General features: G+C 50.6%; 6 protein-coding genes across 6 annotated transcripts; 3 read left to right on the forward strand and 3 right to left on the reverse strand.

Moving 5' to 3' along the window:
• Nucleotides 1–243: 243 nt before the first annotated feature.
• Nucleotides 244–1821, forward strand: N7518_004534 (putative mitochondrial carrier protein; the record flags this gene model as incomplete). Its single annotated transcript, XM_057185461.1, has 2 exons — nt 244–279; nt 367–1821. 2 exons carry the CDS (start codon nt 244–246, stop codon nt 1819–1821), a joined length of 1491 nt encoding a protein of 496 aa, XP_057042231.1.
• Nucleotides 1822–2171: 350 nt separating this feature from the next.
• On the forward strand, nt 2172–3035 carry N7518_004535 (GNAT family N-acetyltransferase; the record flags this gene model as incomplete). Its single annotated transcript, XM_057185462.1, has 3 exons — nt 2172–2477; nt 2498–2722; nt 2835–3035. 3 exons carry the CDS (start codon nt 2172–2174, stop codon nt 3033–3035), a joined length of 732 nt encoding a protein of 243 aa, XP_057042232.1.
• A 243-nt stretch (nt 3036–3278) lies between these two features.
• Nucleotides 3279–4772, reverse strand: N7518_004536 (transcriptional regulator family TF; the record flags this gene model as incomplete). The annotated part of the gene is made up of 1 exon (XM_057185463.1): nt 3279–4772. The coding sequence occupies one exon, from the start codon at nt 4770–4772 to the stop codon at nt 3279–3281; it is 1494 nt and encodes a 497-aa protein (XP_057042233.1).
• Nucleotides 4773–6385: 1613 nt separating this feature from the next.
• On the reverse strand, nt 6386–6993 carry N7518_004537 (histone H4; the record flags this gene model as incomplete). The annotated part of the gene is made up of 2 exons (XM_057185464.1): nt 6386–6687; nt 6984–6993. 2 exons carry the CDS (start codon nt 6991–6993, stop codon nt 6386–6388), a joined length of 312 nt encoding a protein of 103 aa, XP_057042234.1.
• A 1142-nt stretch (nt 6994–8135) lies between these two features.
• N7518_004538 (protein phosphatase regulator GAC1) lies at nt 8136–10451 on the reverse strand (the record flags this gene model as incomplete). Its single annotated transcript, XM_057185465.1, has 3 exons — nt 8136–8223; nt 8305–8579; nt 8631–10451. The coding sequence occupies 3 exons, from the start codon at nt 10449–10451 to the stop codon at nt 8136–8138; spliced, it is 2184 nt and encodes a 727-aa protein (XP_057042235.1).
• A 7671-nt stretch (nt 10452–18122) lies between these two features.
• On the forward strand, nt 18123–20904 carry N7518_004539 (SH3 domain protein; the record flags this gene model as incomplete). Its single annotated transcript, XM_057185466.1, has 2 exons — nt 18123–18179; nt 18229–20904. 2 exons carry the CDS (start codon nt 18123–18125, stop codon nt 20902–20904), a joined length of 2733 nt encoding a protein of 910 aa, XP_057042236.1.
• Nucleotides 20905–21130: the final 226 nt, after the last annotated feature.

A 21130-nucleotide genomic window follows, 5' to 3' on the forward strand; every position in this document is an offset into this window, starting at 1 on the left:
CATCCACATGGCCCCCGGGATAGTGGACCTCGGCTTTAATCCAAGAGATCACGTTTGTAACTTATGAGAATCTTGCCACTGTCTGTAATTATCATCATTTCAATTCATATCCGAAATACCTCACTCCTGCGCATTCTGTTTGAAACGGATATTAGAGGTTGAATGGCCTGATCCGGCTCGTAACACATCATCAATTCCCCAGAAGTGGATCTCGAACTCGAGTACTCGAGCACCAACAGAGCCATGGCCGAATACAAAATATCCTACGAGTCCCAACTGGTGTGTTCTAAGAACCCAATCGCATCTATTTCTCACACATCCGCATGTGCATCCCTATCAGGCCATACTAACATACTCCCAATCAAGGACGTATACCACCCCTCCTACCGCTACGAAGCCCATGACCCGCGCGACTGGCAATCAGCCGCTGTCCGTGGACCAGCCCTCCCAGCCCTAGGAAATGCAACCGCTGGTGCAGTCGGCGCAGCCATCTCGAATGTGGTCGTCTACCCACTCAATGTCATCGTCGCCCGTCTACAGACCCAGAAGCAGAAGGACACCAACTCGAGCGAAAAATCAGAAGATAATAAGAATATCGACGAAGGATATACCAGCGTGGCGGACGCTGCTCGCAAAATATACGCGCAGGAAGGCGTCTCCGGGTTCTACCCTGGTCTGGCGCAGGATACTTGGAAGACTGTCGCGGACTCGTTCCTTTTCTTCCTTGCATATAGTGCCCTCCGCCAGAAGAGGATAGTCGCACGTGTAGGTGTAGAACGAGCCGCCAAGAGCAAGAATATTGTCCTTCCGATAATTGACGAACTTGCCGTTGGGATCTTGGCTGGCTCGTTTGCCAAGCTGTTCACCACACCACTGTCAAATATCGTCGCGCGCAAGCAGACGGCTGCGGCACGTAAGGGTGGAAATGCGAAGAACTTGTCAACCAGTGACATCGCAGCGAGTATCCGCGCTGAGAAGGGTATCCTAGGCTTTTGGTCTGGATACTCGGCTACCCTGATACTGACTTTGAATCCGTCGCTCACGTTCTTCCTTAATGAATTCCTCAAACGGACCTTCCTACCACGCTCGAAGCGCGACAAACCTCATCCGGCTTTGACATTCCTTTTGGCAGCCCTAAGTAAGGTCGCCGCCTCGTCAATCACATATCCATTCTCCCTCGCGAAAACCAGAGCTCAAGTAATGAGCTCGATCTCCAAGCCCAAGTCCGAGACTGCGGAGAAGACTCGGGCCTCTGTTCTCGCCTCTCTCACCCCTGAAATACTTTCTACAGTCGCCACCATCGCCCACACAGATGGTATACCAGGACTCTACGCCGGTCTCCAGGGTGAAGTGCTAAAGGGCTTCTTCTCGCACGGCTTCACAATGCTCGTGAAAGACGCCGTGTACACGTTTATAATCAAGAGCTACTACCTCCTGCTGCTGCTGGGACATCGCTATCCTTCGCCCGATGAACTTATCCAGCGTGCCCGCGAACAGGCGGAGGAGTATTCTGAGATCGCGCGTGAAGGGGCGCGTGACTTAGCAGAGAGAACAAAGGAGGGTGCCAAGGAGCTGCTGAAGGCTAATTCTGGCGGTAACTCTGTTGATATGACATCAAACTTCGCGGACGCTGCCGATGCTGCAAGGAATGCGGATAACGGCATTGATGCTTCTTCGGGTCTGAAGGATTCTTCGGCGATTTCTGACGAACTCAATGAGACGGCTGAGCTGGTCGGCGATTATGTTGAGGATGAAGCGGCCGAGTGGCGGACCCTTTATCATTGGTTTTGGGAGAAGGGTCGTGGGCCGCATCGGGATTGATTTGAGGGCTAAAATATACTGTTTTCGATGTCTACATATTTCGCATTTTGTTACCATTAGTTCCTTGTTTAGTGAAGTGGATAATCCAAAACTCAACTAAACATCCATTTAGCAGATCCCCATCTCGACTAGCTGAATTAGTTACAGGACTAGCCACGCCTAATTGGGAGCCCGATACTACCGTCCAGGGATAGTGCTTACTTCGCGTTGGGCCAATGCAACAGGGCGTCAACGCTCGCAGCTAATTGGTTTATCATCGCGTTGTTTACCACTCACCTTCTTATAAAGCTATAATCCCCAATCCCCGAGAAATCACGACTTCAAATTCCACTAAACCCTCATCTTCCAATATGACATCTCCCCAAGCCTTACAGGGCCTCTCTAAGTCCAAGCAACTCATCTACCGAGCCCCAGAACACACTGAAGAAGACATTGCATTTTTCCACGATCTCATTAACGACCCTACAATCCAAACCCTAAGCACCGGCCGTCTCCCGCGCCCATCACACAAAAAGTCCGCCAAGGACTTCATCAGCGGACTCCAAGACCGCATTCTAGGAGTAGTCATTTGTCTCCCTCCACAAAAGTCCCGCGCAGAAGCAGGAACCGAAACCGACCCCTCGCTTCTTTCCTCGGCCCAAACTCCAGACGCACCAGTCCAAAACCCAAACCCAAGCCACTCCCAATCGGCCACTTAAGCCTTTCCAGCCTGACCGGACCAGACTACGCGCACCATCGCAATGCAATGATAGGAATCTCAATTGCGGACGGGTTTCGCGGGAAAGGATACGGCGGCGAGACGATCAACTGGGCGCTAGATTGGGCGTTTCAGCATGGTGGTCTGCATAGGGTTTTAATGGCGTATCTAACTACGTTGTGCCTGAAAAGGGGAAAACAACTAGTGTAGATTCGCTAAGATCTGATGGACGAGGAGAGAGAGAGAGAGGAAGAGGGAGCGGAGCTATCTAGTGATCTGGACCCACATGGGTGACCGCCTTCCGGTCACCCAACAGGTTTCTATAGGCGCGTTTTCGTTCAATCATAATGCTTTGAGGCTTTATCGGAAGCTGGGGTTTGTGGATGAAGGTCGTGAGCGGGAGGCTATTTATTATCGGAGGGCGTGGCATGATACTGTTGGTTTGTCGATGCTGGAGCATGAGTGGGAGGTTTTGAGGATTGGGGATATGGTGCTGGATCGAGCTGATCGCGCTTGACCGATTCGTGAAGGTTTGACTTTTGGTATGTTGTTGACGGCCTTATTGCTTCATTTTGATTAATTCAATATGGAAGAATTTGAACGGACATTTCTTGAGATCTAACTAGGAAGGATTGTTATGATTGGATGATAGCTGCTTAATGATTCCGATTTAATAGACAGTAGATAGAAGACCATTAGACCAGCCATCATCCCCAAATAATACTATACAAGAAGGACTACCGTCGAGACGAACTCCCAACTACGGCGGTACCGCAACACGAAGATGCGCATCAACCAAATCAAACCAAATCCCCCCAAACCCAGACTCCCTCGAAGCCCTCGCCAGCTTGACAAATTCCTGAAGCCTTGCTACACACGAGATCTGAACCGTGAACGAGGTCAAGCGTTCCAGCAAATCTTCTCCAGGCCCATATATCTCAAACATAGCCATCGTCAAAGGAAACACCACCGGCAGCGCGCTGGATTCCTTCACATTGACCGCCGATTTGGCAAAGAATGACAATTCAGAGAATATCCCATTTGCGAGTTTCCACGCGGCCCCATCCTCGACTCCTAGCGGATATCGCAGCCGGTGGAGGATCAATAAGGCTGCCAGACGGTACACGTTCGCTTGTGTCACCATTGCGAGGACCGCGTGCTGGCCGTAGATTTCGAATAGTCCGGACGGCGTTTGGGGCCGCCAGCGTCGGATCGTCTGCTCTAGTCCATCCAGTCGGTCGTGAAGGGCTGTGTGTGTTTCAGAACCGACAGGAGGAGCTTGTATCTTCAGGGTATTGCTGCATTCGCAGATGTCGTAGAGGTGAGGGAGGAGTGTTGCGCAAAGGCCAAGATAGCGGTCAACGATGACGCGACGCTGAGGATCGAGTCGTATTATAGGGATTTCACGGTGCACTAGACACTCGACCGTGTCGACCAGAATCGGGGACATGGTTATCGTGTCCATGATCGGGGCTTGCACTAATCTAGGAAGCCATGCTTTGGCCGACATAAGGGAGCTCCGGACGATAGAGTGCGCTGTACTGGAGTATGGCGCCGTGAGTACATCGAAGACGTACATGGTCTGGCCCAGGAAGAGAGCGCAAGCTGCGCTGTAGTCGTTTGAGATTTCCACGCTTCTTAGACGTTGCAAGCCCTTCGCTGCCTTGAACATATCAGGCTCGCTCCGGCGTATAACAGGCGACTTTTGGTAATTCGACATCAGCCCTAGGAAGGCCAGGTATCCCTCGGTCAGCACCGGGGCGGATAATTGCAGAATAGCATAAACAGTCTTTTGGGATCCCGGGATAAAACTAGATCCGAATATAAATGGCGAATGTATGGCTGAGAATTGTTCCACGTCCGTAACAGCGCGGAGCGCATCTGATGTCGTTTGGAAGTTGATGGGGGCGGCGAGTAATTTCTCAGGCGATATTACCATGACCTCGGTGCTGTCTGGCGTCCATGGTTCGTCATCTCTGGGAGTCGAGCTCGGAGATGAACATGGACTAGACGAGGAATATGAGAGATGGCTGTCGTTGTCCTTGGACTTGGCGCGCTGTCGCGACACAGCAGTGGAAACCCGCAAATCCCCATGTTGGACGTCTTTGGGAGAAGTGTGGTGTATCATGCGCTTGGTATGACGAGCAGTGGAGCCAATCTTCAGACGATTGCATCTCATGCATGTTGGACTAGTACCTGCAGGACATGTCTCTTTCTCTTTACTTGTATTGCAGTGGGCGCAGGCCTTCGACATGATTTTAGCGCGAATCGAGGGTAATAGCAAGAGACCTGTTGTGAAATGGTTTGTAGCAGTTCGGTCAGTTTCCAGATGTCGGTGTTGTATGAATTCAGGGAGGTGTCACGGTAAGATCCGTCGGTTTCCCCGCTCTCCCCAGGATATCCAGGGCTGATCGGCGTATGGACTTCCTCTTTGGGTATTGCGATCAGGTCTCGGTTAGAGTCATAAAAGATGTGTAGAATGGTAGAATAGTAGTATCTCACCATTTCACAATGCCTATGGTTGATAATCTCACCCTCCGCCAAAAGTACTGGTCGGGTTGCGCAGTGAATCCTCAGCCAATGGAAGCGCAGACGCGAACACTGACTGAATCACGCGATCAGCACACATCTTTCAAATATACCAAGGCGTGTTGGTCTCACCGGCCATAACCGAGCTGGAGAGGAATAAGCCATCCATTGACGAAATCAAATCACATTGTTAGCCGCCGGTTCATCCATAACAAGGTCCCGAAGGTCTTTGCGGTTGCCTGAACTACGTATGCCTCAAAAGGGCAACTCTTCGGATGGACCGGCTGCCCCAGAAAGTCCAAGTCCCCGGTCTCTCCATAAACTCCACTCATGACTTCGGCACGGTAGAATGGGGCCGAGAAGACACCAACTCCGACCCGGACAATATTGACTTCAGCGTCAACATGCATCAGTAACGTCCAGACTTTCTGCTCGGAACCAGATGGCTTTTTCAACACCTACAAAACGATGAAACTCTGTCTCATCTCATCGCGGTCTTGGAAAGACCTAGGCCGCAGTTTCCATTGATAAAGCTGCTTCCGGTGGCTGAAGTACGCGTCATGACAGCCCATCAAGATTCAAGCCCATCTGAAGCCTGGCCGTGAGCATCGATGTCATATTTCCCCCACATTTACCAAAACAGAAGTTGGTCGCAAACCTTGTGGGCGGATTCGCCAACTCCGTACATAGGGGGTCTGGAACACTAGAAGGTGATTCGAAGATGTCACTCGGATATGTTGCATCTTGGCTAAACATTGACTTTGCTTTGTGGATACTTTCGGGTCGTGCATATAGTTGAGTTCATGGGCTGAATTGGCAGGCACAGACTTTGGATGGAAGAACCTGGGCTGTGCTGAAAAGGGAAATCAAAGTTGCGTTGCGGGTGACTATCCTCCGCCCGCGACCGTACAATGACACCGTCATTGATTGAACACAATAGTTATACATGTAACTCAAGCCAACTACCCCAAACCACTAATATAATTCCTACACGATACAAACTACGTAGAAACCAAAAGAATATGACTGATAGCAAAAGTTAAATTGAACATCATCGGGCGAACCCAAGAGTCTACCAGCAACTAGTTACGAAGGACACCAACAGTCCCATAGTTACTCACGAAAAGAAAAGACTCCCAACCTCAGAGGGCATAGAAGAAAAGCAGTCCTAACCAAAGCAATTCCCCAAACCCCAATCCAATTACCGCAAAAACAAACAAGTAGAACCCATCACACCGTAGCGCATTAAGTAAGAAAAGCCTTCGACCGACACGCACTCCACACGCAGTGAGTGTGAGTGAGTGAGCAATAAGTAGCTAGCACATTGTAAAAACGAATCTAACCACCGAAACCGTAAAGAGTACGGCCCTGGCGCTTAAGAGCATAGACAACGTCAAGCGAAGTGACAGTCTTACGCTTAGCGTGCTCGGTGTAGGTGACAGCATCACGGATGACGGACTCCAAGAAAGACTTGAGCACGCCGCGGGTCTCCTCGTAGATCATGGCGGAGATACGCTTGACACCGCCGCGACGGGCGAGACGGCGGATGGCGGGCTTGGTGATTCCCTGGATGTTGTCGCGCAAGATCTTGCGGTGGCGCTTGGCGCCGCCTTTGCCGAGGCCTTTTCCGCCTTTGCCGCCTGTTTTTGGTTGTTAGTTTTGCTTGGGGGTTGTTGGGGGTAGTAGGGTTGAGTATTTGGGTATGAATATAGCAGGATGAAGGGCAGGGAGTATAGTTGAAGTGTGGTTGGAGGTTGTCTTAAGATGCATATAGGTAAACAACCTTTCCTAATTAGGAAAGGTGGGATGCAGTTTGTGCCTGAGGCAGTAATCACGTGCCGACAGGGGCATCACCATCACCAGTTCTTATCCGGGAACATCACCACGACAAGGAGGATACAGCGACAACGAGAGATAAAAAAAGAATAATACTTACGTCCAGACATAGTTTCAGATAAGAAGAAATAAAAGTACTTAAAAAGTAGATGAATCGACGTCTGTGTTGTCGATAAACGATGAAAAAAACGCGCTTGATGGGTTGGCGTTCAGGGTAAAGAGGGGAGAAAATAAGAAAATCGCTAAGTGGAGGGGGGAAGGCAGTTTAAATAAGAAAGCCGATTACGCGTGATCCGGAAAGTAGGTGTTTTAGGTAAGCGAGAGATTTAGCATTCTGCAATCCGGCGGTGATTGGCGGGCGGCGGGGAAAGAAAAAGAGCGTTAGGAAGGGTCGGTTTCCAGCGCGTCTACCAGGCATCGGCGAGCCCGCGTTTTCCTGCGGCGAGCGACATTGATACTAGTCACGTGGTGATAGGAGATACTGGTGGGGCTGCCGAATCGGGTATAGCCTAATCGGGAAGTATATCCAGACCCACCTCCGGCTTTTAACGTGGCTAGCATTCTTATCAAGTGCTACATAGTACTATAGTAAGAATGCTTCATGTTTCCGCTATCCTACAAGCTACAAGGAAAAGGAAGTTCCAGTCAGTGCGCGTGCATCATGTCTCGTATCATTTCAAAACAACGTCGCGGTGCCTATATAATAGGCAGTCATGTATCACTATCTTCGCATCCTCATATCCCAATCCCATTCCACATCCACCCAGAAACCTAGGTAGACCGTATCGTGGAATTAAGGAGTAACAAGCAGAAGAAAAAAAAAAAAACAGAAAACAAAAAACGCCCGAACACCATGCAATAAAAACAACCGATCAAGTACAATGCAGCGAAATCAAAAGCGGAGACAGGCATACTAAAAACTTTTGCGTTGAAAAAAGGAAGGGCCATCCAGAGACGAACAGCAAAGAATCGAAAGATGCCTCGGAAAAGAAATCGTAGCGTCATCATGCATAGCCAAGCGGCAAGCAGTAAACAAAAACAAAAACATCGCGAGAATGTCCGCACCAGACAAAGCTGGACGGGCGCGTCGAAAATTCGGGTCGACGACTGATGGTAGCAAACCGACAGAGAATGATAACGAAACGTCCGCGGTTTATTATGCATCGCAAAGACAAACGCTCACATTTGCTGTTGGTTGAAACCAAAAGAGCAGGTAGTTGAGATGAAGTAACCAGACAGTCAAAAGAATCCATCAGATTGCGCCGTTACGCGGTAGGGTCAAGGTAGTTGAAATTTGGTCAACGGATTTGTCCAGTTCCACACATGGACAACCAAATTCCCTTCACAGAGTCGTCAACGATGTTTCAAGGCCGACCGGAATAGCCAGGTTGGACTCTGTCAGAACAGTCTATTTTACTCACCCTCTAATGACTGTTGGAGAGTGAGGTTCATTCATGAAATTGTGGTGGAAAGAGTGGCGAAACCCCATAGGGGAGGTTGAGGGCCGCGGGGAGGCGCGCGGGGTCACAGAAGCCCGGGGTGCCTCGACGACAGGAGAATCGCGAGGAGCAAGAGAGCGAGGAGACAGAGGCGGCGAGATACAGGCTGGGGAAGAGACATGCTTCGGGGCCTCGCCTGCACGAGCGTTCGAGATCGATGGTTGTGCCTTCGGGGTCGATCCTTGCGGAGACCCATACTGTGAGGGGTTAGTTGACTATCATAAGTGATGCGCAGTTGAGAAACTTACAAAGCAGTACTTATCAACCAGTTCCTGGTACACGGAAGACTCAAGCTGCGGCTTGCTAGATACCAAGGAGGAAGGTTTCTGATCCACACGACCTCCAGGGCGGAAGCTATCGTTCACTGCAGAGCCATTGCCCAGCTCGAAGCTGGGGGTTTTCTTGGCCGCTTTGGGAGTCTCCGGCACCACGGTCTCCCCAGATTTCGCACGGGCAGTCAGAGCGGTCCGATCCAGAGGCGCCTTTGACCGAATAGCAGCCGATAGCGACGCTCCGAAGTCGTACCGGTTGCCAAATGCCTGGCGGTTCGGGTTTTCACGGCGCTTGGGGGGTGCGACCGTATCAATATCATCCGATGGCATGCGAGCCAAGGGCGCACCATCCGCATCATCGAAAAGGGATGTGAAAGACTTCTTGTCGTTGAACTTCTTGTCGCTGAGGTCGGGGAAATCATAGTTGGGCGGCATAGATTGGGGTCGAATGTTATGGATGCTGGTGAAGGATCGACTGCGCGGAAGAGCAGGTTTTCCGCCTGCAGGCTTATGGATCTTGGGCACTTTGTGGAAATCAACCTGGTAGTTTACCGAACCATTGTTGTCCCAATATTCCTGACCATCCACGTTGTAGCGGATGCACATGAACATGGTCTTGGTCTCCAGATTGGCCTGATCATCCAACTTCAGGTCGAACGAAAAGCGATCGAACCCATCCGCTGCTTGCTGGCGGCGAACATCGTGGCAGTATGCTGCTGCAACCTCCGAGGTAGTTCTCCAGTAGTCCAGTGTAAACCGAGCGGTCACACTCTTGTGGAAAGCAAGATTGGCCACTGCGACATTTCCGATCAGAGTGCTCTTGTCAGCCGACAAGAACAACCGCTCAAGGCGCACCGGACGAGTGGCAGCTGATAAGGTATCCTTAGGCCAATTGGAGAGCTTGATCTCCCATTCCCACGACCGACCGCGCGCATCCGAAGAGTCAAAGGGGAACTCGTGCTTGTTGTCGTGGTTTTCGACTGGAGACGTTTCGGTGCTGACAGCCAATGGCCGGTCCAGCTGGAGGAAGTGACGGATATGCTCCAAGTGGGAGTCGAAATGCACTGCCTTCGAATAGACGGGAGTACCGGGCATGCTAGATGGTCGTCGTCTGGCGGAAGAGGGGCGGAGAGCAGGTCGAACCAGCTCACCTGACTTCTTACGGACCATCAGGGGCTTGCACGACATCTCCTCGTCACTTTCGTCGGGCGAGCTAGTCAATGCCGATTCCCGAGTCAACTCCCGAGTCAACTCGATGGCGGTTTCAGTGGATGATCGAGAGTGAGTGATCTTGCGAGCTTCTTTAGACAATGGTAGGTGAGGGAGCTTGGGGCGAGTGGTCGGCGCACTCGACGAGAGCCGCTCCGGTGTTTCAGATGAACCCATTCTTTCCGGTGAACTCTCCCTCCTTACTTTGATTGATCGAACAGCAGCCTGCAGCTCGTCGTACCTGACACCGTCGCCGCGTCGGCGTGGTGATTCTTCATCACTTGAGTTTGGCCCGGACTCAGGAGGTGAGATTACCGCCCCGGGAGGGAGGATCGCATTGCTTATCGGCGGTGGGGACTGGCGGAGACTGGCATGTGGATCAATGGAGGGGAGGGCCCGAGCCGGGGGTTCTGGAGAGGAATGCACTGTCGGTTTGGTGTTCGAAGGGCTCCTCCGAGGACGAGTAGCAGAATGTGGACGAGCCCGTGTGGGGGAGCGAACCAAACCTGGCCGCTCTACGGGCTCGGTGGGGGAGTATTCAATGTGCTGCGCGGAGAGCAACTTCTTTACCGGCGCAATGTATGGCATCCGGCCGACTTGCGTGTCTCAACACAAGAAGGGGATGAAAGGTAGATAGATAGGAAGGACTCGGGGGAGGGGTCCAAATGTTCAATCACAGTACAGTGTCTGAAGTAGCTTCGCCGTCAGTAAGGCTTCATTAAATTCCGGGTTTGTGGCGACGGGAGGTCAGTGGCAAGGCAAGGCAAGAGGCGAGGAAAGCCAGCACGGCATTTCATCGGGGTATGAGATGGGATGCAGCAGGGTGACACTTGAGGAAGGTGCCAGGTGCCAGTGGGGGAGTCCAGGTTGCACCGGTCACACACACAGCGACTCAGGGAATTGGGTAGTCAATTGCGGAAGGAGAGAGATTATCAATACCGTGAAGTATGAACATCGAGTGGCGATGTGATATTAGGCAAGGGCAAGAGGAGAAAGAATTTAAAATAGTACAGAGAAGAGACAAGATGTACATATAAAGAAGAAAGAAAAGGCAAGCTCCCGGCACAGCCGCGATCAGGAGGTGATTTAAAGGTACCTTGGAAGTAGATAACCTTGGAAGTTGTGTATAGTGGCAAATCAAGCCATTCCCACTATGACTGTGTGAGAAGATAAGCCGGGATGGGGAAAGAAAAGATGAGGAAAGCGACAAAATCCGGTATTATAGCTTTTTCCGAGAAAATGGGAAAATCATTAAAATCCTAAATGAAAAAGTGGGGCGATTAAATAAAGATAATTGTGCCATCCGACCATGGAAGAGAAGTCGAAAAAAGAATTAATACTTGTCGAGGTGCGTCTGCTTTGCATAGATATACCCAGGTCAGTGCGTCCCGTATAGGTGGGGGGGATCTTTTATATTTTTTATATTATATTTGTGTCTCGTCTTTTGTCTTTTTTGGTCTTTTTGATATTTTTGTGTGTTTTTATATTTATTTTATTTGAATATTCATTTCTACCTGTCAATTGTCAGTGTCAATAGCCTGATTATAATATTCATGATTCAGGATACTGGATACTACTAGAATCTACGTTTGTAATTCTTAATGATCCCCTCCACTTCCTATCCCTTCAATTCTCCGACATGTGGTCTATTCGCACGAGCACGTTGGACGATCATCTCGCAAGCTCACTATAATGCACTGACCATTCCCCCTAGTGTCACCATTAGCGGACTACAGCCCTCCTATACTCGGCGCTAAGAGGGTCCATACATGTCCACCAACTCTGCTTCAACCTGTACGTTGTAATTGCCTTGATGCATGTGTATCACCATGACTACCATGATCCCCATGCCCCATGGTCCCCATGTATCTTTCCAAACTACCATATACTGCACAACTATACTCCATAGTTAGTTATACTCCTATTATTTATGTAAGATTCCCTACCCCGATCTTCCCTTATCAATTCACTAGCGGTGCCCCGTGGCCCAGAGATTGGTCGAGATTTATGGATCGGCCCAGCCAAAACCGGTTTGTTCCAGATTCTCCTAGCCTGTGGCAGGTAAGAAGACGCTGCTTTTCTCTTTGGGCTTGCCGCGCACTGGTAAGGGATACATTGCGCCATGCAAGTGCTAGAAGCATAATATCCACTCCTCCATCCCTTCGACTACACCGTGCATACTCCGTAGATGGTATATATGAGATTGGGGCTAGAAAATACAAAGGGGGTTTCAAGTTACCCTGGGAGCTGGAGTTGGTGCTACCGGCCGGGAAGTGGCTAGAGCGTAGAGAACCAAGTGTCTAGAATGTCAAATAGATTGATCATACACTGTTATCGACATTTTTCTGACACTTCCCGGGAAGTTATCTGCGGTGGTACGACCGAGGGCTTTCTTTCCCGCGACACGACCGTGGTTGCCGATTTCATTATTCGGTTTTATGTATGGAATTCTACCTGACGTGCATACGGAGGTGTAGTAGGTGTGCATTGGAATCTCCTAGGTGGTAGTAGTTGTACCCTGTGTGATCGGGGGAGTTCGGTGGAGACTCTACCATACCTTGCGTGTTAGGGCTCCGCCGAGGGTGCCGTAAAATGCCGGACCCACGAGAATGGAGATATCGAGATATGGATGTGCGATTGTTCACGTCGTATGATTGCCCTATGATTTCCCGATTAGCGTGCTCACTGAAGAAAGCACGAATCAAGCACGAACCCAGCAGCCAATGCCCATGTCCGAATGCAGACCCGAAATCACGACTTGCATAAATAATCTAATTCGAGTGGTAATTCCACGCGGCTAGTCCATGATGTCAAGGTGCGTTTTGATAGTCCCCGATGCCTTGGTTTTGCCTACTTGGCGGGAGTCTGGACCCCGGTCGCTCGTGCAGCAATTGTCTTGTACTCCAGGATATTTCATACATAGGAAGTATCATGACCTCTGTATTATTTGATCTTTCTTTCCATATTCCATAGAAGGTTGACTGGCATGAGAAGTACGGAGTACGGAGATGATGTATGAACATCATCATTGACTTGGCTATGAATCTCTAGACAAGGCCATATCTAGTTTATCTTTTATTGTTCCCCGTTTCATCCCTTCCAGCTCCCCATGTCTCACTAATGAAGTGTCACACAACTGATTTATATTGATCTCCATTTTATTCATGTTATCTCGTTTCTATTTTCCATTCCATTTTTCAGCCATCCCGGAGTACGGAGTACGGACATAGACGCCGCCCGGACCAACCCCTTTGTTAGCGGCGCAGAGTTTTCCTCTTTTGCCACTCCATTCAATGAATTCTCCCAACAAAACAGGTGGCTTTTAGATGGCGTTATGGATGCCATTTGCTAGTATGTATTTACTTTTATGATCTCCTCGGAAATGCCAGATTGGCGAGCCCCCCATGGCCCATGGCGCGGTGGGTACTCGGCTTGAGTCCCGACTTCTTAACTGCTCGACAAGTCTCGAACTTTCAGATCTGCATACATGAGGTTGATCTCCAGGTTTTCAACCCCTCCTTTGGGACCTTTGGAGAACGTCTGGAGTCCCGCAAAACCTTGGAATCTATACGGAGTAGCCCACGGGCGTACCCGATCATTTCCAATATGAACATCTCGGTGAGCGGCAAGGTCGCAACATTCCGAGCGGCAGGGCGATAACGTCTGTTTCACCCCTTGTCAAGACTCGAGACCCTGAAAACCTGAAAACCTCCGTGCGCTTTTGTTTGTTTTTGTTTTCTTTTCTTTCTTTTTCAATTGTTCCCGGATTCGAACCCCTCGGTCCTCCGCTTCACGGGAAACCCGCATTGTAGAAAGTGTTTGTTCCAAGGTTAGAGCGAAGCGGTGTATCCTGTGTTCAGAACCTTGACATCAGAGTTTAGCCTTGGAATTTTACTTTATGACGGATTGCAAGCGCTTGCTAATCGACTATTCAAATGATCGCCCAGATTCGGTCTCACCTGGCAAATTGCAATTTCCAACTAACTTGGACCTCGCAAATTGACACATTCACCGGAGTGATGTGATCCTTGCAATTCGCCATATCTCGCTGGCGACAGTCCCAAACTGCAAGTCACCCCGAGGGCGTTCGCGTGGCTGAACTCTGACTTTTCTGGGTCCAGCTGGGTCCAGTACCGAGAATCATATCCAACTTACTGCTAAGCATAAGCTTCCCCTGCTTTGCCTTGGTAAATACGAACGCTTTGGGCAGCGGCCTGTCCAGGTTGAAGTTGCCAAGTACGAAGGGAAATGAGTAAATAGCATGCATTAACGAGATGACAGAGGGGCAGGGCGTTTCTGGAGCTCTACAACATAGCTACCCCGCGTAGATACGTCTCGCGTCAGCTCTTGCATTGATGCATGCTTTTTGAACTCGGAGTCGATGCGACCGGGGCCCCAGGAATGGTGGACTTGTGTTATGGTCCAGGTTCCCCAAGGTTTCTTACCCCGCGAGCTATACCCCGGGATTCGCGTCGGGCAGTTATCAGTCTGGATCTGCCAATGAGATATGGCTGGTACAATATGTAGAATAGAATCTGCCAGATATCCCAACCACAGACCAAGATGTGTATCCATCCGATTCACCTCTACAATTAAAACGTTGTAGTCAACCATCCAATTAATCATGTCACACAACATACACATTCCAACCCGTTTCAACCCCCAATATCTCACCTCCATAGCACAAGATAGAGATCTCAACGCTGATTGGCCGATAGCTCAAGAATAAGAACTCGCACGCAAGCAACGCATATAGGCTGCTATGTATGCAATGTCGCACGTCACGCAAATCCCAGCCCTGCAATGCACAGCACCGAGCACCACCTGACCTTCCAACATCCCTGTTCTGCAGTTCTCAAGGGGCATCTGTATCCCAGACGTTGTATCTCAGAAAAAAAAAACGAAGTGGCACCACCGTACGGAGTACACATCCACCACTAACAAGACAGACAGGCGATCAGGAACAGCCGCTTTAGTCGATTCCGTATACATCGGATAACTAACTAGGTGGGTATACAACATACATGATGCGTACTAACTAAGTTGAGTGCAGCACGGACGTTAGTCGTGCAGATGAGATGAGATGATAGTAACACTAGAAAAGTATACTTCCAATATACTCTCTCACACTACCAACTAGTCTCTTTCGAATTTAGCACACACGGTTGGATATCTTGGCTAGACCCCACGCTTCTGCATAGCATGCGATGTGCGATTCAAAAAAAGGGCCAAAGCAACACCCCAAGATTCGACGACCGGCCAGAACGGAGGCGCTGCTGTCAGTGCGCGCGCGATCCCGGAGCTAACTAGTACGACTCGATGGGCCGTGGTAATAGTGGGGGGAGGGCGTGAATCGCTTTAGTTAGTCTGCGCGGGCGTGCATAAGACGCTGCATTAGTGCGGCGAACTAACAGCCATTCCCATGCATGACCGACGGGGTCAGTGCATGTTCGCTGTTTTTCTGGGCTGGGGGAGCAGGGACGTGGGTTTATCTCAGGGGGTTTCAGGACTTTGTTTACACTTTGCGCTTGTTGGATGAGGTTTTTGGTGGCTTGTTCTGGGGAAAATGATGTGCAACTTGCAGGTGTACCCCGACGTCGCGGGGTTTTTTCTCTCTCCACATTTGCTATTTTCGGATATGGGGTGGTTGTCGGTTGGCAATTCGTCTGACATGTCGGGATTTGGGAGGTTAGTCTGGTGTCGATGTCTGTTGAGAAGGTGCAGTTGATATTCCGTGCTCTCGGCTAAGTTGTCATTTATGAGGAGTCCACTATTTCCAGACCTAAAAATGGATGGCAATCTCGGAACCCGGATGGCCAGATATGGGTAGATTACATAACAGTCAAGTCACTCGGCTATCTCGAACCGTCATAATACGCCGGGGCGCCGGGGATTGGCTGCGTAGGGCCCGTTATCATTCCACGCGGGAGAGGCGTTTTCCGTCGTCAGCGTTATAGAACGCCCATTTTGGGTGGAATAAGTTCTGATTTTGGGGATTGGACCGATATCCGTCTCTTCAGATGCATTCCTTGCAGCTTGGAATGTTTCTTTCCTCCGTAGATGCACAGAGATAAGGACGCGGGGTAGGAGATTGGATTCAGCTCGTTCCCTCGGGTGGGTCAAGGGTCTGAGGATTAATGATCGCTGCTAGGTTGATCTACATTCTTCCTTGTTTGCTATCAACGATTATGCATTCAAACGTCATTTTGTAGGCCAATCGTTTTTATCCCTAGAGAGACGACATCTAAGAGAGAAACCGGATTGTTCTAACATATCTATCGACCCGCCTACGTAACTGGCCGTTTTATATAACCAGAATCATGTACAACATAACTACGGAGTAGTTATATATAGAATAGAAGCATCGACCAACTACGTATTCTTGTGCACTAAACCGAACCCTTGATACTTTAGGTATTGCTCCGAACACAAAGACATAGACTAGACTAACAATCCATGAATGTTCTCGGATTCAACGGATTCCTATCTTCGGACATTGTTGTATGCCTGCGCCCCTCAATTGCGGGGTGCATCTGCCACCTCATACTGTCCGAGCGAATTCTCACTTTACAGCTGATAGTCCGAGGTGTTGTATACCTTCCCAGTAGGTAAACAGCTGACAATGCGGAGATAGGGATAGGATCACGAGACAAGATAAACCTACCTTGGAAACCCTCAACTGATAACGCTAGTTGACGAATAGATCCTCTCATCTTGCTGCCATCCAAGGTCTCGAAGCTATACTCCATTCAAGCCACAGCGGGCGCCAGTGACCCGGCCCTACAAGCGGAGATCCCTGGACACAGACCTTCCCCACACTTCGACCTCTCACGCTCACTCAAATGATCACGACATGCATCTCTCACCGGGAGATCTGAGGAAAGACAGCGTCGGCGTTAGGTTTCCACGCGAAGTCGTATATCAAACTCCAAGACAGAGAAACGCAAATTCAAACCCCGTGCACTCACATGACACATGACACCTATAATGGCAGGTGTCTAGTTCCGACGTTCCGGCCTCGCAACAGTGTGCTCAGACTCCAAGCAAATGGCATTTCAAAGTCAATTCTTCGCTTCCTCGCAGCCACCCCCTCACCGCTACCCATGATAACCAGTCAAGCCATGGGAATAATGGAAACTGCTCATGTCCGCCACAAGAGAGGCGAGGTCTAAACGACTTCTCTTTTTATCCGCCTCTTTTTTTTCCCCTTTTGTTGGGATTCACCCCCGCTCCCACTTTCCGTGGCGGGCCAAGGACTATACCACAGCTCGACTGAAACTCTTTCTTCTCGGCCGGCCTGGTATGCTCAGGGACTGGTGCTCGGACTTGTATTGCGTTGTCACTGGAGGTACCTCTATCTCTGTCCATAGACCATGCGTGTTGTGCTTCCATGGCGTTGAGGGACGTGTCCTGCATCTTTGCCGCCACTGCGTCGGCGAATGGGGGCTTTGGTCGGGGAGATGGTGAAGAATAGCATAGATCCCTATAGTCTGGTTTAGAACAGGGTTGTGGATTTTAAGTCACCGGTATCGGGTGATTTGAATTTGAATTTGACTCTGTTGACCGCTTGGTCTTGTATGCGGGGAAAATGGCATAACTATAGATTTCTTCAGGCTACCTGGGCTGCTTTGACACAATGTCTTTGTTTGGAATATACGCGATAGCCTTTCATGTGGAATCTCGCAGCCGAGTGATCATCTTTGGAATTTGATCAAGACTGACACCGAGGAGTCTCAGTGTAGCCGATGGTCAATTAGACTCATTGCTGTGCAGTTGCTGATATTCTTCCGCTCTAGCAGTTCTACCTAGGCTACATATTATTCTAATTCGAATCTCAAGAGTCAAAGGGATTCTTCAAAGAAACTGCACGGTGCATGCTTAGATATATGTATTCTCCTGAAACCTCAGTTTGCCTGTTTTTCGCCTAAGGCCCGCAACCTCCAAAGAAGATCCCATGATGGAATCACCATCTTCCATCTTCCATCTACCACATTGCTATGTTTTCTCAAGTTTCATCGGGTGTGCAAAATCTACCCGTCGAGAACCACTCTGTAAAAGTGGCACAAGACGAAATTCTCTCCAGGCAGTCCAGATTCAAAGTCCGAAAGAGAGTTGAAGTTGAAGTTGAAGTGTTGTTGAAAGTGAAAAGGTGAAGCTGTAAGCGGGAGATCACCCATTGGTGGAGCCAACTCCATCCCACATTCACGAACCTTGGTCCTCACCTCTGTTTACTTCTTGACGGGACTTCTCCAAAACCCGATGTCTCAAGTTCAAAGTTCCGCGTTGGCGGATCTTGAGAAAGAGCTGGTATGCTCGGTATGTACTTGGCCATTCCACCCCTTGCATCTCTAACACTTTGCCCCAGATTTGTACCGAGCTCCTCTACCAGCCCCTCACTCTCCTCGACTGCCTCCACACCTTCTGCGGATCCTGCGTGAAAGAATGGTTCTCCGCACAAGGGTCGCGTCGCTCCCATGCCTCGCCTCGATTTACCTGCCCGTCCTGTCGCACCGAAGTGCGCGACACCCGCCCAAATGCCACCGTCACGACCCTGCTGGACATGGTCCTGACCGCGCACCCCGAGCGTGCTAGAGCTGCAGATGAAAAGGCGGAAATTGCTACGAGGTACACACAAGGCGAGTCGGTGTTCCCGGCACTTCCTTCGGGCCGGGAGAGCGCGGAGGATGGCGAGGACGATAGACGCTTGCTGGAGGATGTACGCGAGCTGAGTCTACGCGAAAGCCGGGCACAAGCTAGGCGCGAGGCCCGGCGAACGGGCCAGTCTTCGCGGACGCGCGAGAGGAGCACCCATACCGAGGGAACTGCGGAGGACGCCCGGTCAAGGCGGAGGAGGGATGAGGATCCAACGCGGCAGCCACGTACGTTGCGGCCCGATGATTCGGACCGTGCCCGACGGGTTGAACATCAATCTAGTCTGCGATCATTATTGAGTTTGTCGTCGGATGCGGAGACTATGGAGGAAGAGATCTTGCGGCAAATTCTCGAGGACGGATTACTGGACAATATCAATCTTGAGAATCTTGGGCCGAGGCAGGAAGAGGAACTCAGTGAACGCATCGCGGACGCTTACCGTCGGAGGCATATGCAAAGATCGCAGTCTCGACAGCGACAGGAACAGGGAAGAGAACAGCGGCAAGAGCCTGACGGAGCTGCGCGAACACATTCTCGGTCTCAGTCCGCCCAGCTGACGGAACCAATGGCGACTCGAGAACATAATGGTAGACGCCCGCCACTTTCCAGACCGCATCTGTTGGATTCGGCTCCCGCGCGGCCGAGCACCGCGGGCCATCCAGGTGCGCGCCGAAGGACCTCGCCCGTCCGAATGAACCCGGCGTCTGCATCGGATGAAGCTATAAGGCCTGCTGCTAGATCCTCGAGTGATATCACTACGGATCGCCACCTCTCTCAGGCTGGGCGCTTACGGTCGGGATCATCGTCAACCAGGCCGCGACGTGCTACAGAGTCAGAGCAGAATATTTCTAGAGCGTGGGTGGCCGGAGGACGAGAACGAAGCTCATCCAGACCGACCACGAGCCAATCAGCCACGAGCTTTCCCACTTTTAGCGCTGCGCCTTCTAATTCATTCCGTCATACGAGTCACACCGATCACACCCTTCCAGCATTATCCTCGCCCCTTGTTCCAGTCCGGTCAGACAGACGAACGAGACCATCTTCGTCCCGATCGAACGTTCCTGCATCCCCCATTGTACAATACCCCGAACCATCCATCTCCTGTGACCGTTGCGGAAAGAACAACATTCAATATAACCTGCACAAGACATGCACAAGTTGTAAGGAAGGGAACTTCAACCTGTGTCTACAATGTTACCGCGCGGGACGTGGCTGTCTTCGATGGAGTGGATTTGATGCCTCCGCACACACGACCTTTCAACGAATCATATCGTCGTCTACTCGACGCCCTTTACAAATTAACGACTCCGGCCATGACTTATTGTGGTTCAAATACCTGCGGCCCTCCGAGACTGCCCATCAAACCGTGAGCGGGGAAACCAAAATGACCAACGACAACCCAGCCCGCCGGCTACAAAGCGGTCTCTTCTGTGATACGTGTCAATCGTCGACAAACGATTGTTTTTGGAAATGCAGCCACTGCAACGAGGGAGACTGGGGTTTCTGTAACTCCTGCGTCAACCAAGGACGATGCTGTACCCACGCCTTATTGCCCATCCGGCGCATTACCAATAGCCCATCTCCCCCTGCACCGTCCCCCACATCACCGGCTGGATCAAATACCCTCACGTCATCCGAGATCGAGAGCTTCAAAATCCTCTCATTCTCAACCAACTGCGATATCTGCACATACCCAATCCCAGCCTCAAACACCCGCTACCATTGCTTGGAATGCAATAGCGGTGACTACGATGTCTGTACAAACTGTTACCTCAAACTTGTGGCAACGGGCAAAATCAACAAAGAGAACGGACACAACGGCTGGCGCCGCTGCCTCGCCGGCCACCGTATGATAGTAGTCGGCTTCGAAGACCACGAAGAAGGCCAGCGCCGCGTCGTGGTGCGCGATCTCGTGGGTGGCCGCGCCCTGAAAGACGAGCACGTAGCACAATCAAAATCACAATCACCAACTTCCCCAGCATCGGGTTGCCCAGTCGCATCCCCAGAGCTAGGAACCGGTGACTGGAGCTGGAAAGAAGGCCCCGAGCGCCGTAAGAAAGCATCCCGTCTGCGCGCCGGACATGCTCCTACAAACAGTATCACCGGAAATAATTCCGATCCCTCAAATCCAGCACATTCCAGTACCGCGAGTCCGGTTCAGGGCATCCCGCCCTTCCGCCGCTTCCCGCCTGACGGTGGTGTCGGGCTCATCGTCCACGCTCTGTGGTCCTGGTACCCAGAAGTCGAAGACGAGCTTGTTTTCCCGCGTGGTGCGCATATCACCGAGGCGGAGAATATCAATGATGATTGGTTCTGGGGATGCTATGCTGGTCGGACGGGACTGTTTCCTGGTTCGCATGTTGAAGTTATTGGTGAGATCCATAGGTGAAGTGTCTTGGCTTTTTTCTTTTGCTTTTGAACATCACAGCAGATATGATACGCATGATATGCATCGTATCATATACCCGTTCTGTTTTTGCGTTTCTTCGTTGCATGGTTACGATATTTATGATGATCGGAGTTATGAATTTGGATGCTGCATGAGCGTTTCCGAGCATTGCATACATAGCATATTGTTACTTGTTAGATTCAATGAGCCATGGACTTTTCTATGT

This window comes from Penicillium psychrosexuale (assembly GCF_028828465.1).
Source record: "Penicillium psychrosexuale strain IBT 29551 chromosome Unknown utg000003l, whole genome shotgun sequence".
Classification (NCBI taxonomy): domain Eukaryota; kingdom Fungi; phylum Ascomycota; class Eurotiomycetes; order Eurotiales; family Aspergillaceae; genus Penicillium; species Penicillium psychrosexuale.